This window comes from Danio aesculapii, chromosome 15 (assembly GCF_903798145.1).
Source record: "Danio aesculapii chromosome 15, fDanAes4.1, whole genome shotgun sequence".
NCBI lineage: Eukaryota > Metazoa > Chordata > Actinopteri > Cypriniformes > Danionidae > Danio > Danio aesculapii.
Genome location: NC_079449.1, coordinates 21,796,260 through 21,823,376, shown reverse-complemented (window position 1 = coordinate 21,823,376; position 27,117 = coordinate 21,796,260). Strand labels below are relative to the sequence as shown.

The following is a 27,117-nucleotide window of genomic DNA, read 5'->3' as shown; positions in this document are numbered from 1 at the left end:
GTCATTTCGCACTATTCTGCGTGGGTGAAGCAAATGCTGAATTATTGGCTCGGAGGATAAAAATAGAATTTCATTTTCTCAGTGGCAGAAAAAAACAAGCAGGACACAAAATACATGTGAAACACGAAGCAAAAGCGGTGTTTGTTAAGAGATAATACTAGATCATCTAGAGCTCTGACTGCTACAGATATAGAAAGCTCTATTTACTGAAATACCATTACGCAGTGTCACAACCCCTTCAATCAAAATCCCAAAGAAAACAAAATCTTTCTCATTCAAATGCACAGTACAGCACAAGGAAACCACCTTGACTGAGGTGTACGTTAATTGGTTTGTCAAAAACAAGCCAATATTGCAATTCAGTCTTGCTACTGTGAACAACACAATCAATATTCCTCGTTTTTATTCCCAACCAAAGCTTTTGACAACTCATACAGAAATACTACTTGCTTATTTGCAACTAAAAATAATTTCCTAAATGGCAGAGATTAAATATACACCACTGGAGAACCAACCATGACCTCCATATGTAAATTAAACATGCAACCGTGCATTACTACAACTATATAAGTGCCTTTCAACCCAATTCAACAGAGACCTTCACCAGTATGAATTCCTGCAATATTCATGTTTCTAAGCAATTCCTAGACCTCTTTTTCCAGTGAGCTTCTTTCTTTCCCCCACAAGAATGGCCACACAGATTGATTGCGCACACAATGAAACGAGTTTTGAGCAGTAGGAAATCAAACCTCTTTGAAGCTTTGAGATCATACAGAGCTGGACTTATAGACAAACATGACATGAGGGTTTGACTCGCTGAAACGGCTCTGAATTCAGGTTAGTGTGGAGAGATGCACTCCGGGGCTCCTCTGCTGAGCGAGTGTTCTCTGTGAAAAATTGGAGAAAACTCGCTGTTTGTATCTGCAGCTCCTTCTAAATGACTGAAGAACTGAATAATTTATATGTTAACAGGTTACAGATCACAAATTAAGAAATTACAAATTAAGGAAAGATATTTATGGAATGGGGTGGCTCAGTGGTTAGCACAGTCGCTGGTTCGAATCCTGGCTGAGTCAGTTGGCATTTCTGAGTGGAGTTCGCATGTTCTCCCTGTGTTTGCGTGGCTTTCCTCTAGGTGCTCTGGTTTCCCCCACAGTGCAAAGAAATGCACTATATGTGAATTGGATTTACTAAATTGACCGTAGTGTACGAGTGTGTGTGAATGTGTGAATGAGAGTGTCTGAATGAGAGTGTATGGGTGTTTCCCAGTACTGGGTTTCAGCTCGAAGGGCATCCACTGCGTAAAACATAAGCTGGAATAGTTGGTGGTTCATTCCACTGTGGCGACCCCTGATAAATAAGAGATTAAACTGAAGGAAAATGAAAGAATGAATGAATTTATGGAATGTACGAATCTGACTACTTTTGGATTACATTTAGATTACTTTTGCAGTAACCCAAATTTGTTGTTACACATATTGAAGTAAGATAATCTTGTACTAATTTAAAATAAGCTGATGGTGCTGGTAGCCTAGTGGTTAAGTGCACCAACATATAGCACCATGGTGCTTACGGCGACCCGAGTTCGATTCCCGGCTCAATGTCCTTTGCTGACCCTTTCCCTCTCTCTGCTCCCAATACTTTCCTGTCTGTAATCTCTACTGTCCTATCACAATTAAAAGTGAAAAATTAGCTGATGGTAACACTGAATAAAACAAAATCATATCTTATGATTTTAATTAGGGCTGAACAATATATCTTTAGAGCATTGAAATCGCAATGTGTGCATTCACAAAAGTCACTTCGCAGGATTATATTTATTTACAATATACAGTTATTTATACAATGACGACCAAGCTATTTTAAGTTTAATATTTGTATTTGAGTACTGTTAGGGCAGATAACCATTAAGCACTGTTTATTGAATCTTTGTTTGTCCTTGATCACTTGATCACCCTAGTCGATCTAAATGAATGAAATCTTTCCAAATAGAGCTATTCAAGTCATCTGGTGAATGTATATACATATCGCAAAATATATCATAGCAAATCAAAACATCCAATGTCAGATGCTGCCCTATTTTTAATGAATTTTCTTAAAATGAAGCAAATTTTAACATTACATGGACAATACACTTTCAAATAATAGTTCCATAATTACCAAAAAATGTAAAATTGCTGTTCATTTGCTCACCCTCAAGCCAGGTGATTGTTTTAGTACTTCATTAAAGAAGAGATGAATTTAAACTGGGGTTATTTATGACTCTAAAATGCAACTCAACAGCTACTGACATATTAATAGTTGAAAACAACGTATAGGCAAAACTAATTGCATACCCGTGGCTTCTGGCAATACATTGAGTAAATGAGCATGGCAGGCTGGATCGTAAGCTAAACAACCTAAAGTGACAAAATAAAGTACAACATGAGTAAGTGTGTGATTATCACACGAGTAAGTGTGTGATAGCCATTTTTAACCATTTAAAAAGTACAAATGTTTTATTTTATAAGTAAAATAAACTACTCATTTGTTCAATATTGAATTATCGCAAATATTTAAGTCAACTTTAAAGCATTACAGCGAAAATGTGAAGATGTGTGGAATTTTTTCCAAATTTCTTAGAGGCAATTAGCAAAAGCTGTAATTTCTCTCTTTTATGTTAGTGTTAACAATATATGCCTCTGACAAGCAGTAAATCTGATCGATTGGAAAACTGGATGACTCTAAAGGCGGTTGTATGGTGTGCCGTTGCCATGACATTCAGCATGTTTTAGTCCACTGTTCAAGAATAAGCAATTGGCAGAATTGATTAATTGTTTCTCAAATTAAGATTAAGTTTATAATGTCAAATCCCTTTTACATGGCACATGAAAAGTAAAATACATAAACAAACCTACAATTGCAGACAGAATTATTAGCCCCCTTTGAATTTCTTTATTTATTTTTTAAATATATCCATGTTTTCAAGAGCAAGGAAATTTTCACAGTATGTCTGATGATATTTTTTCTTCTGGTGAAAGTCTTATTTGTTTTATTTCTGCTAGAATAAAATCAGTTTTTAATTTTTTAAAAACCATTTTAAGGTCAAAATTATTACCCCCTTTAAGCTATATATTTTTTCGATAGTCTACAGAACAAACCATCGTTATACAATAACTTGCCTAATTACCCTAACCTGCCTAGTTACCCTAAATAACCTAGTTAAGCCTTTAAATGTCACTTTAAGTTGTATAGAAAAAAATCTAGTCAAATATTATTTACTGTCATCATGGCAAAGATAAAAATAAATCAGTTATTAGAGATGAGTTAATAAAACGATTATGTTTAGAAATGTGTTAAAAAAATCTTCAGGGGGCAAAAAATATATAATAAGTATATAAACGTGTATATTTTTTATTTATGTTTTATTTTTAGTTATACACATACTATACTATAATATACTATATACTAGACTTTACTATACTATGTACTAGACTATACTATACTTTATACTATACTTTATACTAGACTATACTATACTATACTATACTAGTCAGGGCTCTGCCACTTCAGTCTTGTTTATTCTTGTGTTGGAGGCAGAGTCCAGGCACTGCTCTGGTCTTGTCATTTAAGTTAAGTTTCACTTGTCTTTGTCTTGTACTGAATGTGTGGTCTTGGGTGAGTTCAAGCTGCACGTTCTTTTGTCTTTGTAGCTTGCGCACAATATCGGGCAGACTCCGGTCAAACACTCTTATCTTTGTGTCGCTTTGGTCAAGTTGGTTTCAGTTTTAGTTTAGCACTGGGATCAAGCAACTATGCCGCATATGTGAGCACACCGTAGGTGTCCTTTCACTTATCATGTGCTTTTCCTGTTTTGTTACATGTTCTCATTGGTGGAGTGTTCTTGTCCTTTTTCGAGCAATAGCTTTTGTTTTTGTCTATTTGTGTCATGTGCTCTCCTGTCTTTTGTCTAGTCCCTCCCACCTTGTTCTCCCATTATTCGTTAATTCAGTTCACCCAATTAATTCTTGATTTTGGTCCCTATTTATTTTTGTCAGTGTGCTCAGCCTGGGATAGTGCGTTGTCATCCTTTTTGTGAATCTTTCAGTCAAGCTGTCATCAAGTCAAGTCAAGTAAAGCCAGTTTGTGCAGTTATTTTTCCCCCACGGGGGTAATGTTATTTTTTGTTTTCCTTTCTATAAATAAATTCTTTGGTGTATGCAGTTGGGGCCTTTTTTTTTTTTTTGGATGTACTGTATATACACTCATCGGCCACTTTATTAGGTACAGCTTATTAGTCTCAGGTTGGACCCCTTTCACCTTCAGAACTGCCTTAATCTTTCATGGCATATATTCAACAATGTACTGGAAATATTCCTCAGAGATTTTGGTCCATATTGACATGATAGCATCACGCAGTTGCAGATTTGTCAGTTGCACGTCTATGATGGGAATCTCCTGTTCCACCACATCCCAAAGGATCTCTATTGGATTGAGATGTGGTGACTGTGGAGGCCATTTGACTACAGTGAACTCATTGTCATGTTCAAGAAACCAGTCTAAGATGATTCACGCTTTACAACATGGCGCATTATCCTGGGTGGGATGGGTTCACTGTGGTCATAAAGGGATGAACATTGTCAGCAACAATACTGAGGTAGGCTGTGGCATTGACACTATGCTCAATTGGTACTAATGAGCAAAAAGTGTGCTAACAAAATATCCCCCACACTATTAGACTGCCACCGCCAGCCTGAAATGCTGATAAAAGGCAAGATGAATCCATGCTTCCATGTTGTTGATGCCAAATTCTGACCCTACCATCCGAATGTCACGGCACTAATCAAGACTCATCAGACCAGGCAATGTTTTTCCAATCTTCTATTGTCCAATTTTGGTGAGCCTGTGCAAACTGTAGCCTCAGTTTCCTGTTCTTAGCTGACAGGAGTGGCACCCGGTGTGGTCTTCTGCTGCTGTAGCCCATCCGTCTCAAGGTTCGACATGTTGTGCATTCAGAGATGCTCTTCTGCATACCTCAGTTGTAACGAGTGCTTATTTGAGTTACTGTTGCCTTTCTATCAGCTCGAACCAGTCTGGCCATTCTCCTCTGACCACTGGCATCAGCAGCATTTGCACCCACAGAACTCCCACTCACTGGATACCGCTCACTTGGTCTGAACTGCAGCAGATCGTTTTGACCATGTCTCTATGCCTAAATACATTGAGTTGCTGCCATGTGATTGGCTGATTACAAATTTGCATTAACGAGCAGTTGTACCTAATAAAGTGGCCAGTGAGTATATGCTGCTTCATATATTTTTTTATTATTATTTTTCTTTTCAGATTTGCATGTAAATTGTTGAGATTAAGTCTGGAGTTTAAAAAACATAGAGCATGTTAACTTTTTTAAAAATATTTATATTGTCAAATGAATCAATATCCTAAAAATAGCTCAGACAAAATAAGGAAAACTCCTTACTAATTAACATAGAAAGGAAACAAACCAACGTTTAAGTTTTTGCTGAAGAGCTGCCAGTTGGGAAAATGCAAAAGAACTAATTTTACTCTAGTGACAACGAACATATATGCTAATATGATTTACTCAACCATTCCACCATCACATCTCATTCCCAGCACTGACTCAGTAAATATGAATCTTATTAATGCTGTGGTAAATTAAGTAATCAAACCAAAGGGAGTCTGTAAGATTATACATTCTCATCTACAAAGACAAACACTGACTAGTTACATGACACAAAAAATGGCTGGTTTGGAAACACCCTGAGAAAACTCTACAACTATGGCAGCTTATTAGCATTCTATCATTATTACAGCTTTCCAACATATGGAAAACTGTTCTTCATACATGAAAGAGTACATGGATGACATGCTGTCACACCAATATCCCAGAGAGCTTCACAATAAAAACTCAGATGACACATACTGTGAGCTTCACATCCCAGCAAACCACTTAAAGCTGCAGGAAACACTTATGAAACGTGGCTTATGCACAGCTTACTGACAAGATAACACAAACGTGGTCTCTTTACAGCCTTTGTGACCCCTAGAGAGTGATCAATGATTTATTATTTTTTCCATTATCATAAAATCAATTCTAATTTAAAGAATACCATTTTGAGACACCAGCTTCACAAAACAGAAAAACGAGATTGTTTGCTTCACTCTTTGCTCCACCCAAGAACAATCAATTGAATGTTTTTTTGGCTGCGTAAATGAGTAAATGATGACCTAATTTTAATATTTGATTTGTTTCAGCCTCAGATATTATGTCAAATGATCACTGACGGGTTACTGGATACATAATAGCACTTAAAGAATATTTCAGGTGTTTCAGAGTCATGATATGATTGGAGGATTTTTGCAGGATTTCCATGAGACGCGTGTATTGCATTATTTAACAGTCAACCTTCATGACAGCAAACCTGCTCTTATATAAGAATAAAGCCACATCATATTCACAACTGCGACAACAGAGTGGTGCAGAAATAACATCACATCCTACACTGTGGGTTTCTTTCCAGATTTTCCTATGGGATTGTATAATAGGGGTTTTCATTTATCAACATATTTTCATGATACAGTGTAAACTGTAACTGCACAGAATCAGGCCCCAAATGTTTATTTCTAGAACTTATAAGAAAACAGACAAACATGTTTAGTTAGCATTTTTATTTACAAAGTATGTAACGGAGGCTTAGTGGTTAGCACAGTCACCTATAGCAGGTAAACCTCACTCCTCTGACCTCAAAAGGTGCTCTATTGACAAACGCTAGGGTCCATGTCTTTTGCCTCCTTGTTACAGCAACTGACTCCCATGCAAAGAATCGTCAGTTTGATCCCAGCTCAGAGCTGGTTGGGTGCAGTAGGACAGGTGAGTTACACTTGGGGGCTCGTCTGGGATGGGAGTAAGGTTAAGAGGGGTTAGTGTAACGGAGGCCAGCTTGTGAAATTCTATGCAAGTAAACCTAACTCCTCTGACCACAAAAGGTGCTCTAGCGATAAACACTAGGGTCCATGCTCTTTAGCCTCCTTGTAAAAGTAACCGAATCCCATGCAAAGATATGCCAGTTCAATCCCAGCTCAGAGCTGGTTGGGTGCAGTAGGACAGGTGAGTTAACTTGGGGGCTCGTCCGGGATGGGAGTAAGGTTTAGGGGGTGAATGTAACAGAGGCCAGCTAGTGAAGTGCTATGCAAGTAAACCTCAGTCCTCTGACCACAAAAGTGCTCTAGCGACAGACACTACAGTCCAAGGTCTTTAGACACCTTGTTAGAGTAACCGAATCCCATGCAAAGAATCGCCGGTTCCATCCCAGCTCAGAGGTGGTTGGGTGCAGTAGGACAGGTGAGTTACACTTGGGGGCTCGTCTGGGATGGGAGTGGGGTTAAGGGGGGGTGAGTGTAACGGAGGCCAGCTAGTGAAGTGCTATGCAGGTAAACCTCACTCCGCTGACCTCAAAAAGTACTCTAGCAATAGACACCAGGGTCCATGGTCTTTAGCCTCATTGTTAGAGCAACCACCTCCCATGCAAAGATTTGCCAGTTCAATCCCAGCTCAGAGCTGGTTGGGTGCAGTAGGACAGGTGAGTTACACTTGGGGGCTCATCCGGGATGGGAGTGAGATTAAGGGGGGATGGGTGTAACGGAGGCCAGCTACTGAAGTGCTATGCAGATAAACCTCACTCCTCTAACCTCAAAAGGTGCTCTGGCAGCAGACACTAGGATCCATGGTCTTTAGCCTCAGAGTGCGTTGGGTGCAGTAGGACCAGTGCGTTACAAGTACATTTAAAACAATCTTCGTTAACCAAGGTGCTGCACAAAAATTGCAGAAGAATACAAACATATTTAAACTCTGACACTGTGTTCACTTTTTTAATAGACAATGCACTGTAAAAAATTTTCGACTAATTTTTTTTATGTTACTTTAAGTTATTTTAAATAGTTAATCAGGTTTCAAAATATTATTTTAGTTGTACAAAGTGTAACTTAATTTATTTTAATCAGTTTGATTGATTTACGTTGATTTAAGAGATTATTAGAAAAGTTAAGTTGATTCGACAAAAATAAATTGATTGAAAAAAGTGTGGCAGATTGTTCTATGAAATGGGTCCAGCTACTTCAAAAGCTCTATCAAACCTGTATTGCAGTCTGGATCTGGATAAGACATAACTTGTACGTGATCTGACAGAATGGTGGTCATTATTCAGCTCTATAATGTTGAAGTCAAGAGAGATTGTTTTGTGTATGAACAGTAACATCTTGTATGTTACATTGAATAGAACTTTAAATAGCCATGATGTGGTCTCTATTGTGGCTCTCTTAAGCAGATGGGCAATGTTTTTGGACCAGTTGAAGTCTATTGATTAATGAGACAGGCAGACTGTAATAGAGTCAATTGCAGTAACCAAGCTGTGATGATATAAAAGCATAAATTAAAATCTAATTCTATTTCTTTCTACTTAGAAATGGTTTAACTTTGGATAGTTTTTGAATGTGATAAAAACTGGACCTGACAACAGAATTGATTTGTTTATTCAGCTTCAGGCCACTATCCAAGAAGAAAACTGAAAACATTGGCAGTCAATGAGCGATAGGTGATGAGAGTGCCCAAGTCAATAGAACTCAAATCAGTTTTTTTACCTCATTAAGTAAGTCCAACAAGAAAAATTAGCATTTTGTCATAATTCAGATGCATATATTGGTGTTTTAAATTCCAGGAGACAGGCTAATAATTGATTTATAGCAGGCATGTCATTGTGCCTGAATGGTATGTTAAGCTGAGTGTCATTATCACTGCAATGATATGACACCCATATCACATATACAATGAAATTATGAAGGGGGCCAAGCTTGAACTCTGAGGGACACCACATGTGACAGTATGCACATGTCTAATTAATGCTGCATACCAAAATGTTGAATTATTGTGAAGTTATGTATACCACCGATGTTATTTTTTCACATAAACCTAAAGCACCAATAAAAACCGCAAGGCAACAAACGACAAATGAATTGTGTTTGGGTTTTGGCATCATCCATGCTACACTCAACTTAGCATTAATAAAAAAGCAATTAAATGCTGGGTTTTCAGAGGTAAGTGTAAATTTCAGCATAGACTTTTTAAAATACATCCAAGTGTTTTACACTCACTGGCCACTTTTTTAGGTACACCTGTCTTGTTAACGCAAAGGTGATTTAAGTGACTTTCAATGTTGCATGGTTGTTGGTGCCAGACGGGTTGGTCTGAGTATTTCAGAAACTGCTGATCTACTGGAATTTTCACACACAACCATCTCTAGAATTTACATATAATGGTCGGAAAAAGAGAAAAAAATCCAGTGAGCGCCAGTTTCTGCCTTGCTGATGCCAGAGGTCAGAGGAGAATGGCCAGACTAGTTCGAGCTGATAGAAAGGCAACAGTAACTTGAGGCAGATGGGCTACAGCAGCAGAAGACCACACTGGCTGCCACTCCTGTCCGCTAAGAATAGGAAGCTGAGGCCACAATTGGCACAGGCTCACCAAAGTTGGACAATAGAAGATTGTAAAAACATTGTCTGCTGCGGTGTGTCTCTATTTCTGCTGCGACATTCGGATGGTAGAGTCAGAATTTGGCATCAACAACCTGAAAGCAAGGATCCATCCTGCCATGTATCAACGGTTCAGACTGCTGGTGTTGGTGTAATGGTGTGGGGGATATTTTCTTGGCACACTTAGGGTCCATTAATACCAACTGAGCATTGTGTCAATGCCACAGCCTACCTGAGTGTTGTTGCTGACCATGTCCATACCTTTATGACCACAGTGTACTCATCTACTGATGGCTACAGGATAACTCGCCATTTAATGAAGCATGAATCATCTCAGGCTGGTTTCTTAAAAATGACAATGAGTTCACTCTACTCAAATGGCCTCCGCAGTCACCAGATCTCAATCCAATAGAGCACCTTTGGGATGTGATGGAACGGGAGATTCGCATCATGAATGTGCAGCCAACAAATCTGCAGCAATTGAGTAATGCTATCATGTCAATATGGACCAAAATCTCTAAGAAACATTTCCAGTACCTTGTTGAATCTATGCCACGAAGGATTAAGGCAGTTCTGAAGGCAAAAGTGGTCCAAGTCAGTACTAGTAAGTACACTTAATAAAGTGGCCGGTGAGTGTATATACCAAGCTGTTATTCTAGAGGTTATATTTTTTATGCCTCTAAACATGACGATAACAAAATAATGTGTTTGGTTGCTTTAGTCTTGCATACAGGCTATATTCAAGACTCATTTCTGGGTTACTCCTTTAAGCATGGTCGCTGAAAAAATTAAATATACAAAGAATATCCTCCATATGTATACCTCAGTTGCCAAAGTGAATCACACCATCAATAAATTTAGAAAAACGCAGAACCACATTAATTGCTAACCTTCATTTCGAATCATAAAATGCAAAGGGTAAGCCTTTTTCCAGATCAATAATTTATCTGACATCTTGGACTGGATGTGATGCAATAAATAAAGTGGATGTATGCATTCTGGAATCTTCAGTACAGCCCTAGACTTAAAGCAATCATATCAGAGAGTCCTACAGGATGTACATCTTGAAGACTTCGCCTCTTCCATCAGCCTCTTTCAACATTTAGGCTGTCTTGAATTGTATCAGGCATTTCTTTGATTAGTTCCTCTCACTGGCCAATCCACCTTTCCACAAGAACAGATTAGGCGCAACACTGAATGCATACAGACAAAAACCTCTCTAAATCGCTTTACATGTGAAGCATGCACTCTGAAGGGCTTATAGGGTTTTGAAGACCACATTTTGTCTCGTTTTAAGTTAATTTCACGCTATACTCTTTGTTCATTAAAGTAGAGTAGCGGAGAAAAAAAGCTGACTAATGGATCATCACTTTCCAGCTGAGCTGTAATTAAATTAGGTCAAAGATGAACTAAATGTACAGTCATAAGAAACCACCATTTGGAAGAAAAAAGCAGTCAGATGAGACTTGAAATGGTCAGATGATAGCTTGAATTATAGGCTGTGTTGTCAAAAAACCTGAGGGAAAATATTACATAAAAGAATATGCACCAACTCGCGTCTGGACACAGAATTCATTACAAGCTGATTTCTTGTTCGCCTAAACTATATAAAAACATTTATATATCAGTTGTTAGATCCTGTAGCATGAGGACCATGGATTGAAATACAAAATAAAGAAAATTACAGAGTAATATCTGATGTTTGTTTATGTCATATATTAAAATTGTACAAAAAGAAACATATTTTTCATCTAATGTTTATTTTTCTACTGATATGGTTCTTTAATATTAGATATTCTAGCTGAGAAATCAGTAATAAACACCAAATATCTACTTACAAGTAACTTAGCAGAAATAAGTTTTCAAATTTCTTCAATTTCAGGTCACTAACGCATCATTAAGTAAATTATACATACTTTAAAGATTAAAGTCTTGTATCAAAAAGCAAAACAATGCTAGAATTATGACTGATTCTTGATGAAATGATCAGTAAATAAACATTGATCAGTCTAAATAAAACCAAAATCCTAATATTTTTGCATTAGGGGTCACTTGAATGCCTGAGAGTTTGGGTAGGGGGTCTGAGGCGGGTCAAATATGTTTGACATTTCCTGCCCTAGATTTATAAAGCATTCAACATCAGAAAACAAGACCACTTTGTATGAAGACATGAAAAAAAAATCCCAACGTTTACGCCGTCTGTCAAAACCAAGACGTAATCCGGCTGGTCATACGCATTGGAATGCACCCATGACGCCCCAAAAACGCTGTCTATGTAGTATGTAGACAGCTGACTAGGTTTTTAAGACGCAGCCCTGGTTCATCGTGCATTCCAACAGATTGACGCGGAAAGTGAAGAGAGCGAACTGACCGTCCACTCGTTCTGCCTGCTGCAGGTCAATCCTGGAGATGTCACAGCACACACAGAAGACACACACAGACGTCTCTTACCTTTCCCTCTGGTCTCTTTAGCCATCCTGCGTCTTTGCAGTTAGTTTGGACAGTACGCACGTCTCTTCTCTCTGTCCTTGTCTGCGCGCGGGAGAAGCGATTTAAAGTCTACGCGCGTTTCATGGCTGAAGATGCTGTGGAGATGACATGTGAATGTGGGAGTATCCATGAACGCGGAGAGAGATCCTCGTGTTGAAGTACGCGCGGACTTGGGGCTGTTTGCATGTGTGCAGACTTTGCTGTTGTCTTCTCTCCTCCTGTTGAGCTCGAGGTGTGATGTTAGACTGCCTCCAGTGGCTCTGCGCGAGCTGCACTCAACTTGGAATACGCCAAGCGTATTCATGCAGGCTCCAGACCACCCGCTGTCATCTATTAGATACTTATTTATTCAGTTTTGTACTTTAAAAAACATTACACTAGCGCCTCCTTAAGGATGTAAATGATATTTTATTGACAGGTAAAATCATTGCAATCCTTTAGATTTTGATCTAGGCTATGCAATTCTTTTAAATTGTGTTTGTAAACACAAGTTTAAATGAAGTTACCTTTTATCATCAATGTATTTTTGGTAATTGTGTCTACTAGGGTGTGATTTTAAGGCAGAGAAGCTAAATAATTGAACGAAACATCAGAAAAACACATTAAATCGATGACGATTTGTTCATTTCACGAAAGATGCGCCATTTTGTAACGAAAACGAGGCCATTGCTTAAAAACTGCTTTTATTCTAGCATCTTTCTGATTAAGTCAGATATCCAAGACACATGTAAACAATGAGGGACTGAAACCTCTGATTGTTATTCACTTATGGACTTTGGGCCGGTCTGGAGAAGCAGGTATTCAGATAGCAAGGCCATATCGAATTGGTCAAATTTGGATAAGAATCCCTTAATAAGAATCCCTTGTTAAGAAAACCTCTTCACACAACACACACATTCTTGCCACATAAAATAAATGTAACTTATCACAGCTCTCTGTGATATAAATATTACATACTATAATTGCAATATTTTTTTATTGACATATTTTGTGCAGCCCTAAATGTGTGTTTGTGTTTAAACCATGTAAATAAAGTGGAGGTTTTTTTCTAATAACCTGTGTAAAGTCAAAAAAATATCCTATTTTTCATGAAAAGGGTAAAGTATTATACTACTATATTAAAGTACTGTTACACACAGAATTATATTATACAAAGTTTGCAACATTTGCACTTATAAATAAAAATGTATCCTAAGTATTGTGCTTAAATATTTTATTACTAGTATTACAGTAAAAAATGCTGGGTTCCACACAATCAACTTTTGTTGGGACAACATGAAGGAATTACATTAACATATTCAGTTTTACACATTTAAGTGGCTTGAACAATAAACAATTTAGTTTTCCCCAAAAAAACTCAAGGCTAGCTTTGTTTCAGCTCATTTTAAATAAGTAGTTTAAACAAACAGCAAACATCATTTTTGAGTGTATATAAGAGTATTACACACACTTTCACTAAGCATTTCATTATTATAATTGTCAATTGCAAATTACACGGATGTTGTTTTTTACAGGGATTTTGTTGCAGTTTAGTTTTGTGTGCATGACAGAATTTGTTCCCGACATTGAAAAAAGCCTCAAAACTTCTCAAAGATCAGTCAAAACTGCCGCAAAAAGAACCCACAGGACAACGTTCAACAGGAGCCAAACAACCCTGACAGACTGTTGCCTTAAAAATCCCTAAAGTGCTTCAAAATTTGGCCTACAGTATAGCTTTCATTCAATTGCCTGTGTTATACAATGAACAGTTGCATAGGGACCTCAGGTTCAGGCCATGCCCACCGGCAAACTGTAGATCTACACTGACAAAGCAGAACAGCAAAAGAAACAGTGCACAGAAAAACAGAAATATAAATACCCTCACCCTGCAAACAACGCTATATCTCCCCAGTCCTATAGCAGGATGACTGTGCAAAATGTTAGCTGGTTCATAAATCATGATGTCGCGATTCATCTTCAGGACTTTAAATAACCAACTCCATCACAGTCCGTCTAACAGCAGTTCAGCTGATTAATGTGAGATTGTAATGACCATAAAATGAGTCTTGTGCTTGCGGTCAAACAGTAATTGAGTGGCCAAATTAAAGCCAAGTATGGGCCATTCACAATAATAAACAGGTTTAATTTGTGTGTATGATAAAAATGTTTGTCCAACAAGTTATACAGCTTTTTCCTGTGAAAAATGATGATCAAAAAGTCAGGACAACAATATTGCAATAAATTAATCAGGTTTCAAATTTTATCTTGATGTTTTAAGTCTGTTTAATTGATGCAAGTTGAAATAACTTGTAAAATTAATTTGATTCAACTTACAAATGTAAAGTAGGAACACATTTGTCACAGTCTAACGTAAGGCCTTGCTGTACATCAGGGATCCTAAATAACTGTTCTCAGGTAGCTCTAAATAACTATTGATGGAGGTGATGTCTGGAGTTGCTTAGTTCTGGGGAACTATGTTGCATTACCAGACTCCTTTAGGGACTGGGCCTGTTTGAAACGGTCAGAGAAAACCCAATGACAAAACACTTCTGACTCCGAAAATTGCATCGAGTTTCTGGTACAAGCAACAGCAGCAGAGAAACAACCTGGAGGAACAACAAGCAAAAAAAGATGGATCACATTGATTACGCCAAATGGGTGCAGGAAAAAAAAAATGTGATAATTCAATTAATTTACCCTTTTCATTTAAAAGCAATTTCATCCATGCCACTGAATACAATGTCCCAGGACAAATAAATGCTTCATTTTAAAACATTTATTTTAATCATAAATTAAATCAGATTAAAAAGCATCATTTGTATTCAAAAGTCAGTCTGTGCACAACAGAAATGAGTACAGGTCTAGAAACTCAGCACTAGCCAGTGGGTTTTATATGACGAATACGTCCCATATTTAAAAGTATGAAAATGTAATTCATGGGAAAACATACAAAATATATATGGTTATTTCAATGTTGAGTTGCAAAATAAATAAATAGAACCAAATATGGGTATTTTGTTCAAAAAACATTTTCTTTTTTATTAAATGTTAACAAAAAAGTCCCAAAGTTGGACTGCACAATATATCATTTTAGCATCGATATCACAATGTGCACATTCGCAATAGTCACATCGCAAAGATATGCAATGTTGGAGCTACAGAATTGTATTTAAATACTGTATTATATGAAATTTGTATGATTTATGCAAAAACAAAATACTTACTTAAAATTTTTGTCTTGTTTCTAGTCCAAAAATTTACATTTTAAAGCAAAAACAAGATTTTACTTACCCCACTGTCAGACAATTTAGCTTGTTTCAAGGAAAAACTATGCCTCATTCACACTAGTAGCGACTTTGTAGCTGCCTGTCACTCTTTAGCACTTTAATTCACACTACGAGCAACGTTGTAAATTTCAACGGCGAGTGAGCGACTTCCGGCGACCTCCTTCTACAAAAGCGACCGTTGGCGACCAGAGGGGCATGTCGAGTGGTTGTTTCTAGATCAGATATGGTTGCAGCCAGAAGTTAACGAAAATGATTTATACTATTTATTAAATTTCCCATTAACTGTACTTTATTAACGTCTACCGCCACCCCAATCCTAAACCCAACCATCACAGTAACGTAAAAACAGTAGTTGTACAGAGTATTATTTATGTAATCTATTAAAATACCCAATAAATTGTATTTTTTAACGTCTACCCCTACCCTAACCCTAAACCCAACCGTCACAGTACTGTAAAAATATTAATCATTGTTATACAGCATCATGAAAATTGCTGCTATATTGATGTGCATATCGCACTTCCGGCCAGCTGCTTATCCTATCTAGACTTTACTCTGACCAAAGAGCTTAGAATGACCAAGAGGCGACACTCAATAGAGCGTTCCATTGCAACAGCAGCACCCAGCAACATCTCCGGATTCCGTCATTTTGGAGTGAAAGCAATCGGCCGTCCATTGGATCTTATTGCTGTCGCGATGGCAAGCAGCTGCTTTGTTTTTTATTTATTTATTTTAAAAACACATTAAAGCTGAGATACAACCTGAAAGACGACAATACAGCACTTACGATAACAATCATCTGCACTTTTAATAGTTTATTTTACAGACTTATAATATGCTGTTGTTCTATTGGAATTTTCATTCCAAAATGGCCGCCGCGCCATCTAGTAGCTGTTTCCCAAATTGGACTTGACCGTCTCCTTTTGGTGATTCTATGCTCTTTGCCCTGACTCAAGCGACGCAACAAAGTTGAGAATCCTTTCATTTTATGCAAATGAAGAGTGACTTTCTTGAGCGACAGCCAATAGGAGCACCAGTAGAGCTCATGTGATATTCTCTCAGCTCCTGTAGAGGCTGGTTGTGTTCTCTGATCACATGAGCTCTACTGGTGCTCCTATTAGCTGTCGCTCAAGAAAGTCGCTCTTCATTAGCTTAGGGTTGAAGGATTCTCAAAACTTTTTTGCGTCACTCAACACGCCCAAGAGCATAGAATCACCAAGTTGAGACACTCTAGTGTGATTTAGGAAACAGCCACTAGATGGCGCGGCGGCCATTTTGGAATGAAAATTCCAATAGAACAACAGCATATTATAAGTCTGTAAAATAAACTATTAAAAGTGCAGATGATTGTGATCGTAAGTGCTGTATTGTCGTCTTTCAGGTTGTATCTCAGCTTTAATGCGCTTTTTAAATGAATAAATAAAAAACAAAGCAGTTGCTTGCCATCGCGACAGCAATAAGATCCAATGGACGGCCGATTGCTTTCACTCCAAAATCGCTGCTGTTGCAATTGAACGTTCTATTGAGTGTCGCCCCTTGGTCATTCTAAGCTCTTTGACGCCCACCTGGTCACCAACGGTCGTTGTTGCCCGTATAGATGGAAGTCGCTCACTCTTCGTTGAAATTTACGGTCGCTTGTCGCTTTGCCGATGTGAGTCGCTTGTAGTGTGAATGAGGCTATTTCAATTTATTTATACTGACGGTGAAAACAAACCAATATTTTTACTTGCTCTAAGAATTTTTTGATATTTGAACTGGAAACAAGACAAAACAAAGTAAGAAAAGCATTTCTTGCATTGCGGTTATTTAATTTCTGTACCTGAATACTGTTAGACTCTCCAGAAAACCATCCAATAGTGCTATTCAAGCTATCATGTGAAACTGTATTCGAATCGCAATATTTATCGCAGAAAAATAAAATATCGCAATATCAGATTTTTCCAATATCGTGCAGCCCTAGAACAAAGTACAATGTACCAGTCCAGAGAGATATTTGAAGTCAGTTTAGAACATTTATTTTAATTCTAAATTAAATCATGATAATAAATACAACAGGTTTCTTTCATCAGAAATAAAAACAACCATCAAGTTCATGCCAAACTGACGACCATATTCCCGCAGTCTCACAGCATTAATAACATCAGTTCATGGCACAAAGCTGGAATTTGTTGGCATTTGTGCTAATAGTTTGCTTTTGGCAAAAATAAGTAGGTTGGAAGAAACCTGTGACTCACATCAGGGGGTTTAAATTGCAGCTTGACAGGTTAAGAAATGTATCCTAAAATAAATTTACCGCAATAGAATAAAGCAATTATGCAACAACCAATACTTTTAAAGCCACACCAAGCTCTCAAAACACACAAACCCTCAATTTTAGAAGCCTAAACAAGTTATATAAACTGTAGCTGTAGGTGCGTACATTTGAACACAGATTGCCCCATAGAAAGAATGTGTGTTTGTAGGGACTAGTGCACTCTGGGTCTGTTTGTCCTCATCAAGCACATTCCCAGAATACCAGCACAACATCTGGACTCATCTGCAGGCCATTTTCCCCTCAGGCTCTTGACACAGAAATCATAGCCATACACTAAATACCTCACCTTTCCTTCTTTGATAATGCTGGGGATAATTTGCAACATATGGAGAGCCTAGAAAGTCAATTAGCATAGCAAAACAAAACTTATGCTTTACAGAGAATGAAATGTGTCCACAAAGTAATTTTTGATGCAGAGTTAAGTAATGCATCCGTTAATGCTCATTCAGGAAGAGCTGAGGCTGAGTGATCCTGATCTTGTGTGTGTAATCAGTATAAATCTCATCATTCACAATGCATTAATAATGTAGAGGCTCTTTTAAGGCTTTTGTCTTGGCTCAATAGCAACAGACTAATGCACTGACTAATGCACAAAGAACGGTGTATGGATTATGTCACACTGATGTGACATTTGTTAGTCTTGTGCGAAAAAAAGCATCTGTTTGTATTTAAAAGTTAGACCGCCCACTAAGGTTTCACATTACAACAAAAATAAGAACTGGACTTGAGTAAAAACAAAGCTCTAAACCAGAAGGTTTTCATATTCAAAGCATGTAAACATAATTCATTAATAGGCATACAAAAATACAAAACATACAATGTTAAATTTCTCATTAAAAAATCTGGATGTCATTGTAAATCGTTTTTTATGAATAGCTACTATGACAATGATGTGGATGGAGACTGGACAGGCTGGAGGAACTCTGAAGTGAAAACTGCTTCTGCGTATTCTTCACAAACATCCTGGAACTCTGCCGCCACTTCAGACAGAGCCTCGGACATTAGCTCATCAGCCAGACTGAGGGGAAACAAGAGAAAGGAGTTATAATCTAACTGTACATAATGCTCAAGTTACATTAAAGGGGACCTATTATTCAAAAATCACTTTTAGAAGTGGTATAAACACAGTTGTGTGTGAATATAGCCAGGCTCCATTGATAATAAAATAATGATTCTATTTTTTTATAATCATACTTAATAAAACATTGGATTGACATTCTCCCTTTGTACAAGTCCCACTCATTAGTGACATACTCTCCCTCATTAACATAGACAGCCCTGAGTGAGAAGCAGCCGTCTGAAATTAGAGTTTCTACGCCAGGGTTGACCAACCCTGTTCCTGGAGATCGACCTTCCTGGAGATTTCAGTTGCAACCCATATCAAACACACCTGCCTGTAATTATCAAGTGCTGTTCTGGTCCTAATTAATTGGTTCATGTGTGTTTGATCAGGGTTGGAGCTGAACTTTGCAGGAAGGTTGATCTTCAGGAACAGGGTTGAGCACCACTGTTCTTCGCTGTACCTGGCTAAGATAATGTCAGCGACTATGAGGTGTTATAAATGTGGAGTTTCAGAATGCACAAATGAATTCAATTCATGTCTATAGTGTTTTTACAATGTAGATTGTGTCAAAGCAGCTCAACATAGAAATTGAAACTGTGTAAGTCCAGTTTTTATAGTTGAAGTTCGGTTTAGTTCAGTGTGGTATAAATTTCACTGTTGAAAGTCCAAACACTGATGAGAAAATCCATCAATGCACAGCTCCCAAGTCCCAAACCAAGCAAGCCAGTGGTGAGAAACAAAACTTCATCAATTGACGAAAGTGAAAGGAAAAATCCTTGAGAGAAACCAGGCTCAGTTGGGCATGACCATTCCTCCTCTAGCTGAACTCCCTGTGGAGAGCTGCAGTCTAGGCAACAAAGGCTGGAGAACACTGGACGTCCAGCGTTAAGAAGCTGCAGGTGTGAGTAGGTCACCAGTAGGTGTTCAGGCTAGCCCACAGGATCAATACGAAGACTCGTCTATCACCGTAGTCTTTTAGGAATCAGTCTCATGCTCTCCGATCCTTCATGTGCGCCACAGCATCTGCTCAGGATACGGCCTGGTCCAGGATTATGGATACCTTGACATAATTTCTTCAAAGGTCTTGGATCGCATCATTGGCGCTCCATAATCTCTAGAGGCCTAAATGAACACTGTAGTCTATATAGACTACATTCTTCTGAGCCACTTCTTTTGACATTTTCAGATTTTCATAGAGATAACACTAGTCCTGTTTTGAATCTGCCACTACGCTGACACACACACATTTGTAGCTCCTGTCTTTTTTAAAAAGAAGCCTGGGAGCACAATCTTGTTTGAATTTAAAGCAACAGTCACCAAAACGGCACAATTTGGATCCAAGCCTAGAAGGGGCCATATCAGAGTTATATAAAAACATTTGTGTGGTATTTTGAACCGAAAATTTACATGTAAACACTATGGATATCAGAGACTTAATTTACATCTTGTAAAAAGGGGAATAATAAAAAAAGATAGTTCCCTTAAAAGATAGTTTACCCAAACAGAATGACCATTTTAAAGTTTGGATAAAATATCCCTTGTAAATTGTTCCACCTCTTCTAAAAATGTAATTAATTCTACATTTATAAGTATGTAACTTAGTAAAAATGGTTAATTATTAATAATTATTTTTGTTATATATTTGCATTATATTGCATTGTTACCAACTACAGCAAAAAGTATAACATGTATTTTTTTTCATTATTTTGAACCAAGTTGAAATAAAATATAAATAATAGAAGAAAAGCATTGACTGATATAACAAATGATAAGTACTAAAATTAAAAGAGTATACATGAAATAACAATATAAACGTTCAGCTACTGTACACATAATTTGTAAATGCATCTTACAGATCACAGCTAATTTGTGCTGTGTTCCACCATAATATAAAAATGACTTCTCTCTAGTGACCTACTCTTGGCTTACCCAATTATTTAGAAACTCGTCTGCACATATAAATCTCAAAATTTATTTAACAACTAATGCATAGAACCATGTTTCAACCTTACATTAGTTCAAAAATCTGTTTAATGCATGTATATCACAGAATGTAAATAAAAAGTCACCCATTTTTTTAACTTAAGACCTCTAGCTATTTATCTTTTTTTTAAGTTACTAAAACTTAATGTTTTTGTTATGTTTTATTATGTTTTTGTTCAAAATTAACAAAATTGAAGCATCACAATAGGGTGCACATGGTGTGTTGTCATATCCTCAATGGAGTAGTAGGTGTAAATATGCAAAATGGCAAATCCTTGGATTTAATAACAAACCCCCAAGCCAAAATGGACAGAGTTTGTAATAAAATATGAATCAACAGATTTTTTTAAAGGTGAAAAGATTTAAAATCGACCTAAATGCTTCTTTTCAATGCACATTAATACAAAACCAATGCATTTTTTGGAAAAATGTGTTTAAAAAACTGTTGATACAAAAATAAAAGCTAAACAAATTTTATTAATAAACAATAAAACTATACACATGTTTGTGTTTAAGCATGTATATGTTTAAAAAGCTTGATATTTTGTCTGTTCTCTCAACATCAGATAATGAAAATGCCCTCTTTCCATCTTGAAGACAGCGATGAAATCGTTTAAAATCTTTCTTTCAGGCAATTATTAAACTTCCTCCGAGTTCAGTGCAGAGCTACCCAGAGATCAGTCTGGGTAGCCTTGACTGCCTTCAACACTCTTATTACCCACAATGCGCCACAGACTGACAAGTGCCCACACCGGTTCCCAGCAGCAGCACTAATTGCCATGACATTTCCCATCTTCTCTATTTCTCTGGAATAATAACCACTCCGAATCTCTGCGGTGCTGCACTGACCTCTGCAAAAAATAGACCCTCAATTTCTTTTTATATCTGTGCAATAACTCGTACTTATTTTTTTCCAGCTGCAGCACACAGCAAAAATAAATAAATAAATAAATAAATAAACTACTTTTGATTCCTCGCTTTCGTATGAGATTTCTGCAGCAATTCAGCTCGCCACCCACACAGCCCATGGCGCACGGTTTAAATCTGACAAATGAGACCTAGGATCAGATTCTGGGTTTTGTTTTCCTTCTCCTCGCTGTTGTTAAAAGTGTGCTCTCTGTGGACTATAAGGACTTGATAAATATCCACCGCACTGCACCAACTTAAAAATTCTGTTAAGTATGCTAATGGTGGGGTGGGCGTGCAGGAGCACTAGCCAAACAACAAAGACGCTCATTTGCACAGAAGCACGCTCTACATTAGCGCCCATCAAAAAAACTGAGCTAATATTTACATTTAAAATGGCATCGTGTGCGAGGATCATCATAGCCGCGAGGCGGTAAACAATCACAACTCCTACTTGCTGTGTCACTGTGGGAGACGCACTGGGGCTTATGACTAATCTGTTGCTCTGGATGCAAATAGAAAAGCTGAGCTTTTAGTGTTTACGCATCCAGGAACGTGCCTTAAACACTGGCAAAGTCATAATGACAATAAATCAGGAAATTGTAGAAATCAGCGTAGAATGAGTTAATTATAGATGTTGATGGGCTATGTGCACACTGTAGCTTCCTAGAACAGATAAAAAATTTTTACTGAAGTGACTGCTTTAAAGGGCACCTATTTTATCCTTTTTTCAATATTTAATATTAATCTTTTGTGTCTCCAGAATGTGTCTGTAAAGTTTCAGCCCAAAACACTCATCCGATTATTTTATTATACCTTTTTAAATGTGGGAAATTTCAGCTGTTATGGCATTGTAGTTATTTTTGTTGCTTGTGCCTATAATGCAAATAAGCTGGTTGCCCTCACCCACTGTTTCCACGTGCATGTCAGAGACATAGCCTTCACGTAGATAAACAGCACAGTGACAGACAAGAATGAAGCAGATCTCCCTTACTACAGTATGAACTTTCCCAACAAATATCTGATATATTTGTTATGGAGTTAATTCAAGTCTTTCTGTCTTGTGGATATGATTATATGCATTAATACAGAGACATTTTAATATGCGGATGTCACTCAAATCAGTGGGTGAGGAAACTGCACTTCTACGACACGTTGTGGTGGGCCTCAAAATGGGAGGGATTTGGATCCTATTTTAACTTCAGGAAATTAAAAAAAAGAGACTTATTGTCTTTATATCACTCCAATATGACTGTGGACACATTATACCAACACACAGTTCTGTCTAAATTTTCATCATAAGTGCTCTTTAAAATTAATAAGACGCTTATAAAAAGTGGCAATTATAAATGCCACTTTTTATAAATTGCAATTATGAAATGGCAATTAAATGAACATTGGGGTGTGTCTTGATTAAGTTTTGTAAGTAAACAAAAGTAACACTTATCATTTTTAAAGATATTTAGGAAAATGGACCTGTGTTTTTTCCCATTTCTGTGCTATATTGCATTTCTTGCTAATTTTAGATTTTTTTTTTAAATGAACTGTTCAGTTAGTGGTGCTAATCGCATGATGATGAATCTGGTAATGTTTTGTTATAGCATGAATTGTTGCAGTTTGAGAAATAAAATGTTCTGTGAGTAGCGCTAACAGGTTTAAGGCAAAATTGTGCTTGGAAATAATGTGCAACATGCACCTAACCCTAACCTGTTCAAACAAATTTGAGAGAAAAATAAATTTGCTGAATTAAATATGCCATATTAGGCTACTTCAAGCTTTTTATTTTTACTCATTGCATCACAAGTTACTCCATTTTGACAGAACTAATTACTTGATTTGACAAACGTTAGTTTGAAATTCTGCATTGTGGCGTAAAGTGTTTTTATAGTTATGACTAGGTATTTATGAACAGATAATTAGCTGTGTAATTGGTGTGAAAAAGAATAAAAGTTGGTGTTAAGTGTTTTTTATATTCATTTAGGCTAAGAAGTTAGCCTTCCTTGCTAACAGAAGACTGACTTAAAACACAAAGAAAGAAAAATCTTTGAATGAACCACTTTAGCTTCAGTGATATGTGCAACAGGTAAATGAAAAAGCTAAGCTAGGCTAAGCTATTAACTTGCTATAATCAGAATAATGGGAAATGTTTCATTTGGCAATTTTTGTATCTGTAATATAAAAATATATTAAATATATAGTGATAAAAAGTTGAATAAAGATTGGAAATATGATTCTTTTGATTCTATTTTACTCATTCTATTTGACTCACTTATTATCACTAATATTACAAATGAATTTAGAGAAGTTGAACCCACTCTTGAGGGTTTCATTAACATAACATGTTTTATTAATGAAGGAATGGTTAGAATCAAACCTGTCTGCTATTGCCCAGGGATTGAAGCTCCCCAGAGCCTCATGGGAGATCAGGCGCAGGAAGGCATCATGGTTTTCCCTGTATTTCTGGATACGTCTTTGCATGCTGGCCGGCACAGTCAGGTAAACCCCTCGTGTGCTTCCCCCTCCGACTGGGACTAGATTACTGGAGTCATTTGGAGTTAAAGACTCATTATCTAGTATTGGCATGTCTGATGCAGCCCTGTAAACAAACAAAATAAACTCAGTTGGTCATATAATAAATACTACTCTTACAAAAAAACTAATCACAAGCATCACATGAGCTTTACATGCTAATTGTATGTGAAACACATCAAAACATTTAAAACACACATAAATAGTCAGATAGATGGTCGGTTTATTCATTTGAAAATGTTTCAAAACCACATGTCTCCTGCGTTTTACATGTGATGTTAATGTGAAGTTCACGTGATGTGTTTTTTAAAATAAAATAATAACAATAATAATACTGTTTTAAAAATGTTAAAAATTATTATTGTTATTATTAATTACATTTATATAGCGCTTTCCTGGGGAGTCAAATTGCTATACAGAAATAATAGGGAATATCCTCAACAACCACCAAGGATGACATGATGGCAGCCATTCTGCGCCAGACAGCACATCAGCTTATTGGTGGAGAGGAGACAGAATGATGAAACCAATTAGATTATATAGGCACGGTTAGGACGCCATGATTGGCAGAGCCCAGTGAGCAGGTTTGGCTAGGATGTCCTTCAAAAAGAGTAGGGTTGTGACCCCGTCATCCTGGCCAAACTAGCTCACTGGGCTCTGGGCATGTTTAATGCTGGCCTCATTAACACCTCTTCCAGCAGAAACCTAGTTTTCCCATGTGGTCTCCTACGCAGGTACTGACTAGGCACAACCCTGCTTAGCTTCGATGGGTGACCATGTGAGACCATGTGTGTTGGTAGATTAGATGGTCCACAAACAGACAGTTTGGTAATAATTCTGTCAGATGTAGGAGAAATAGGCAGGAATAAAAATCTGAGCAATTTTGAAAAGGACCATTTTGTTTTTGGTCAGAGCATGTTTTAAAGCCGTGTGGGTTGCTCCCAGTCTGCAGTGGTGGGAAATTACAATTAACAACGATGATCTAAGGAGGTATAAATTGGCAAAAGGGTGTTGGCGCACAAGGCATGAGAGCAACGAATACTATCCCATCTGGTCCGAGCTAACAGAAGGTTTACTGTGGCACAAATCACACAAAATTTGAATGTGTTATGAGAGGAATGTGCCACAATACACAGTGTTTCATACTCTGCATATGGGGCTCCATTGCCACATACTGTACCAAACTTAAATGCCTATGATCAAACCTGTCCACCACTGAAAGCAAATGGGCAAGCCAGTATCAGAACTAGGAGCAATGGGAGAATGTTGCTTTATAAAAAATAAAAAAAACTCCAGATATCTTTTATATTATGTTAATGGCTGAGAACATGAGGGGCATTCATATTGATGTAGGATGTGTAAAACCAACCAACACATTATTGTTGACCAAATACATCCCATGCCAATGGTGTTCACAGACGAAAGCAGTGGCTTTAAGCAGGCTTCCACCCTCCTTCACTGCACAATTGGTTCAGGAATTGCATGAATGTGATGAAGAGTACAATTTGCTGTCCTGGTCTTCAAACTCCCCAAATCTCAATCCAATTGAACATCTGTGGGATGTGCTGGACCAACAAGATTGATCCTCCTCACAACCTCCAGGACTGCTAGCGATATCTTGGTGCCAGATGGGCACCTTCAAGGCCTGTGTCTGCTCCATTTTCTGCTTAGTCTCACACAGCCATGTCCACACAGCTTTCAATGTGTACTCAAGCACAAATGAAAGGGATGGACAGGTTTGACACATGCAGTACCAGTGAGTGGAATCATTCGGTTTAAACTAACCTTGCACCTCCATTTTTGTACACAAATTTTCAAGGACTATGAAAGTGGTTCAGCCAAAAATGTTTACTTTAAAGTAATTACTCGCCTGATGTCGTTTTAACTCCCATTAGACCTTTGTTCATCTGCAGAACACATATTAAGATATATTAGATTAGATCTGAGAGCTCCCTCATCCTCCATAGATAGCAAGAGTCACAAGACCCAAGGAATAAAAAAACATTGTCAGACCATCTAAACTTCAGTGATTAAACTGTAATCAAACGAAGCTCCAAGAACACCTTTGTACACAAATAAAAGGAAAGAATTACAGGTTTTTAGGTGCACCACTGAAATCATACGGAATATTTTGACAATGTTTTGGTTTCCATTTCAGTATTTTCAATGTCTCAGGACCATTTCGGTCTATGGAGGATGCGAGAGCTAATAATATCGTAATTTATGTTTGGAAGCTGAATGACATAAGGGTGAGTAATTAGTTACAGAATTTTCTTTTCCTTTTTTGGGTAAACTAACCCTTTGAGTCAAGAGGACAAGTGTGCAGAGCACTGTGGAACTGAAGTATACTTTGGACTAAAGTAGCCTTGTAGAGTCCATGCCTCAGCGGGTCGTCTATGTTTTGGGAGTACACAAAGAATCAAGATCTTCTAAAAAACGTGCAGATTCAATATTTTATTAAAGTCAAGATTTAATAAAAGCAACCACTGAATCTAAATAAATACAAACTTCATGTTAATAAGGAAATGTGTGGTTAATTTTTTTTTGTAACAATTATGCTAAATTTAGTCATTTTAATACTAATTTATTTCTACCAAATGTTTTCAAGCATAACATTACAGGTTTGTCAAGCTTTTCATTTAAATGGAAAACAAAACCCAAGTCATAAGCAAATGACTAATCATTTAAATAAAACAATATTACAAATGATCACAACATACAGTTGAAGTCAGAATTATTAGCCCCCCTTTGAATTGTTTTTCATTTCCCAAATTATGTTTAACAGAGCAATGAAATTTTCACAGTATGTCTGATAATATTTTTTCTTCTGGAGAAAGTTATTTTCATTTCCTTTTGTTTTTCTTTTCTAATTTATTTTATTTTCGGCTAGAATAAAAAAAAAAAACATTTTAGGGACAATATTATTAGCCCCTTTAAGCAATTTTTTTTTCCAATAGTCTCCAGAACAAACCATCGTTATACAATAACTTGCCTTATTACCCTATCCTGCCTAGTTAACCTAATTAACCTAGTTAAGCCTT

At 37.2% G+C, this 27,117-nt stretch overlaps 2 protein-coding genes across 2 annotated transcripts in view; both read right to left on the bottom strand.

Moving 5' to 3' along the window:
- The window catches only part of pitpnm3 (PITPNM family member 3), a 161,509-nt gene extending 149,261 nt beyond the window's left edge, over nt 1-12,248 (bottom strand). The window contains exon 1 of the mRNA XM_056473362.1: nt 11,977-12,248. Coding sequence (XP_056329337.1) covers nt 11,977-12,001 — 25 coding nt within the window. The 5' untranslated portion in view covers nt 12,002-12,248. The remainder of the gene's footprint in view (nt 1-11,976) is intronic.
- Nucleotides 12,249-17,280: 5,032 nt separating this feature from the next.
- The window catches only part of kiaa0753 (KIAA0753 ortholog), a 38,587-nt gene continuing 28,750 nt past the window's right edge, over nt 17,281-27,117 (bottom strand). The window contains 2 exon segments of the mRNA XM_056474358.1: nt 17,281-18,613; nt 23,922-24,143. Of these exon segments, the coding sequence (XP_056330333.1) occupies nt 18,475-18,613; nt 23,922-24,143 (361 nt within the window). The 3' untranslated portion in view covers nt 17,281-18,474.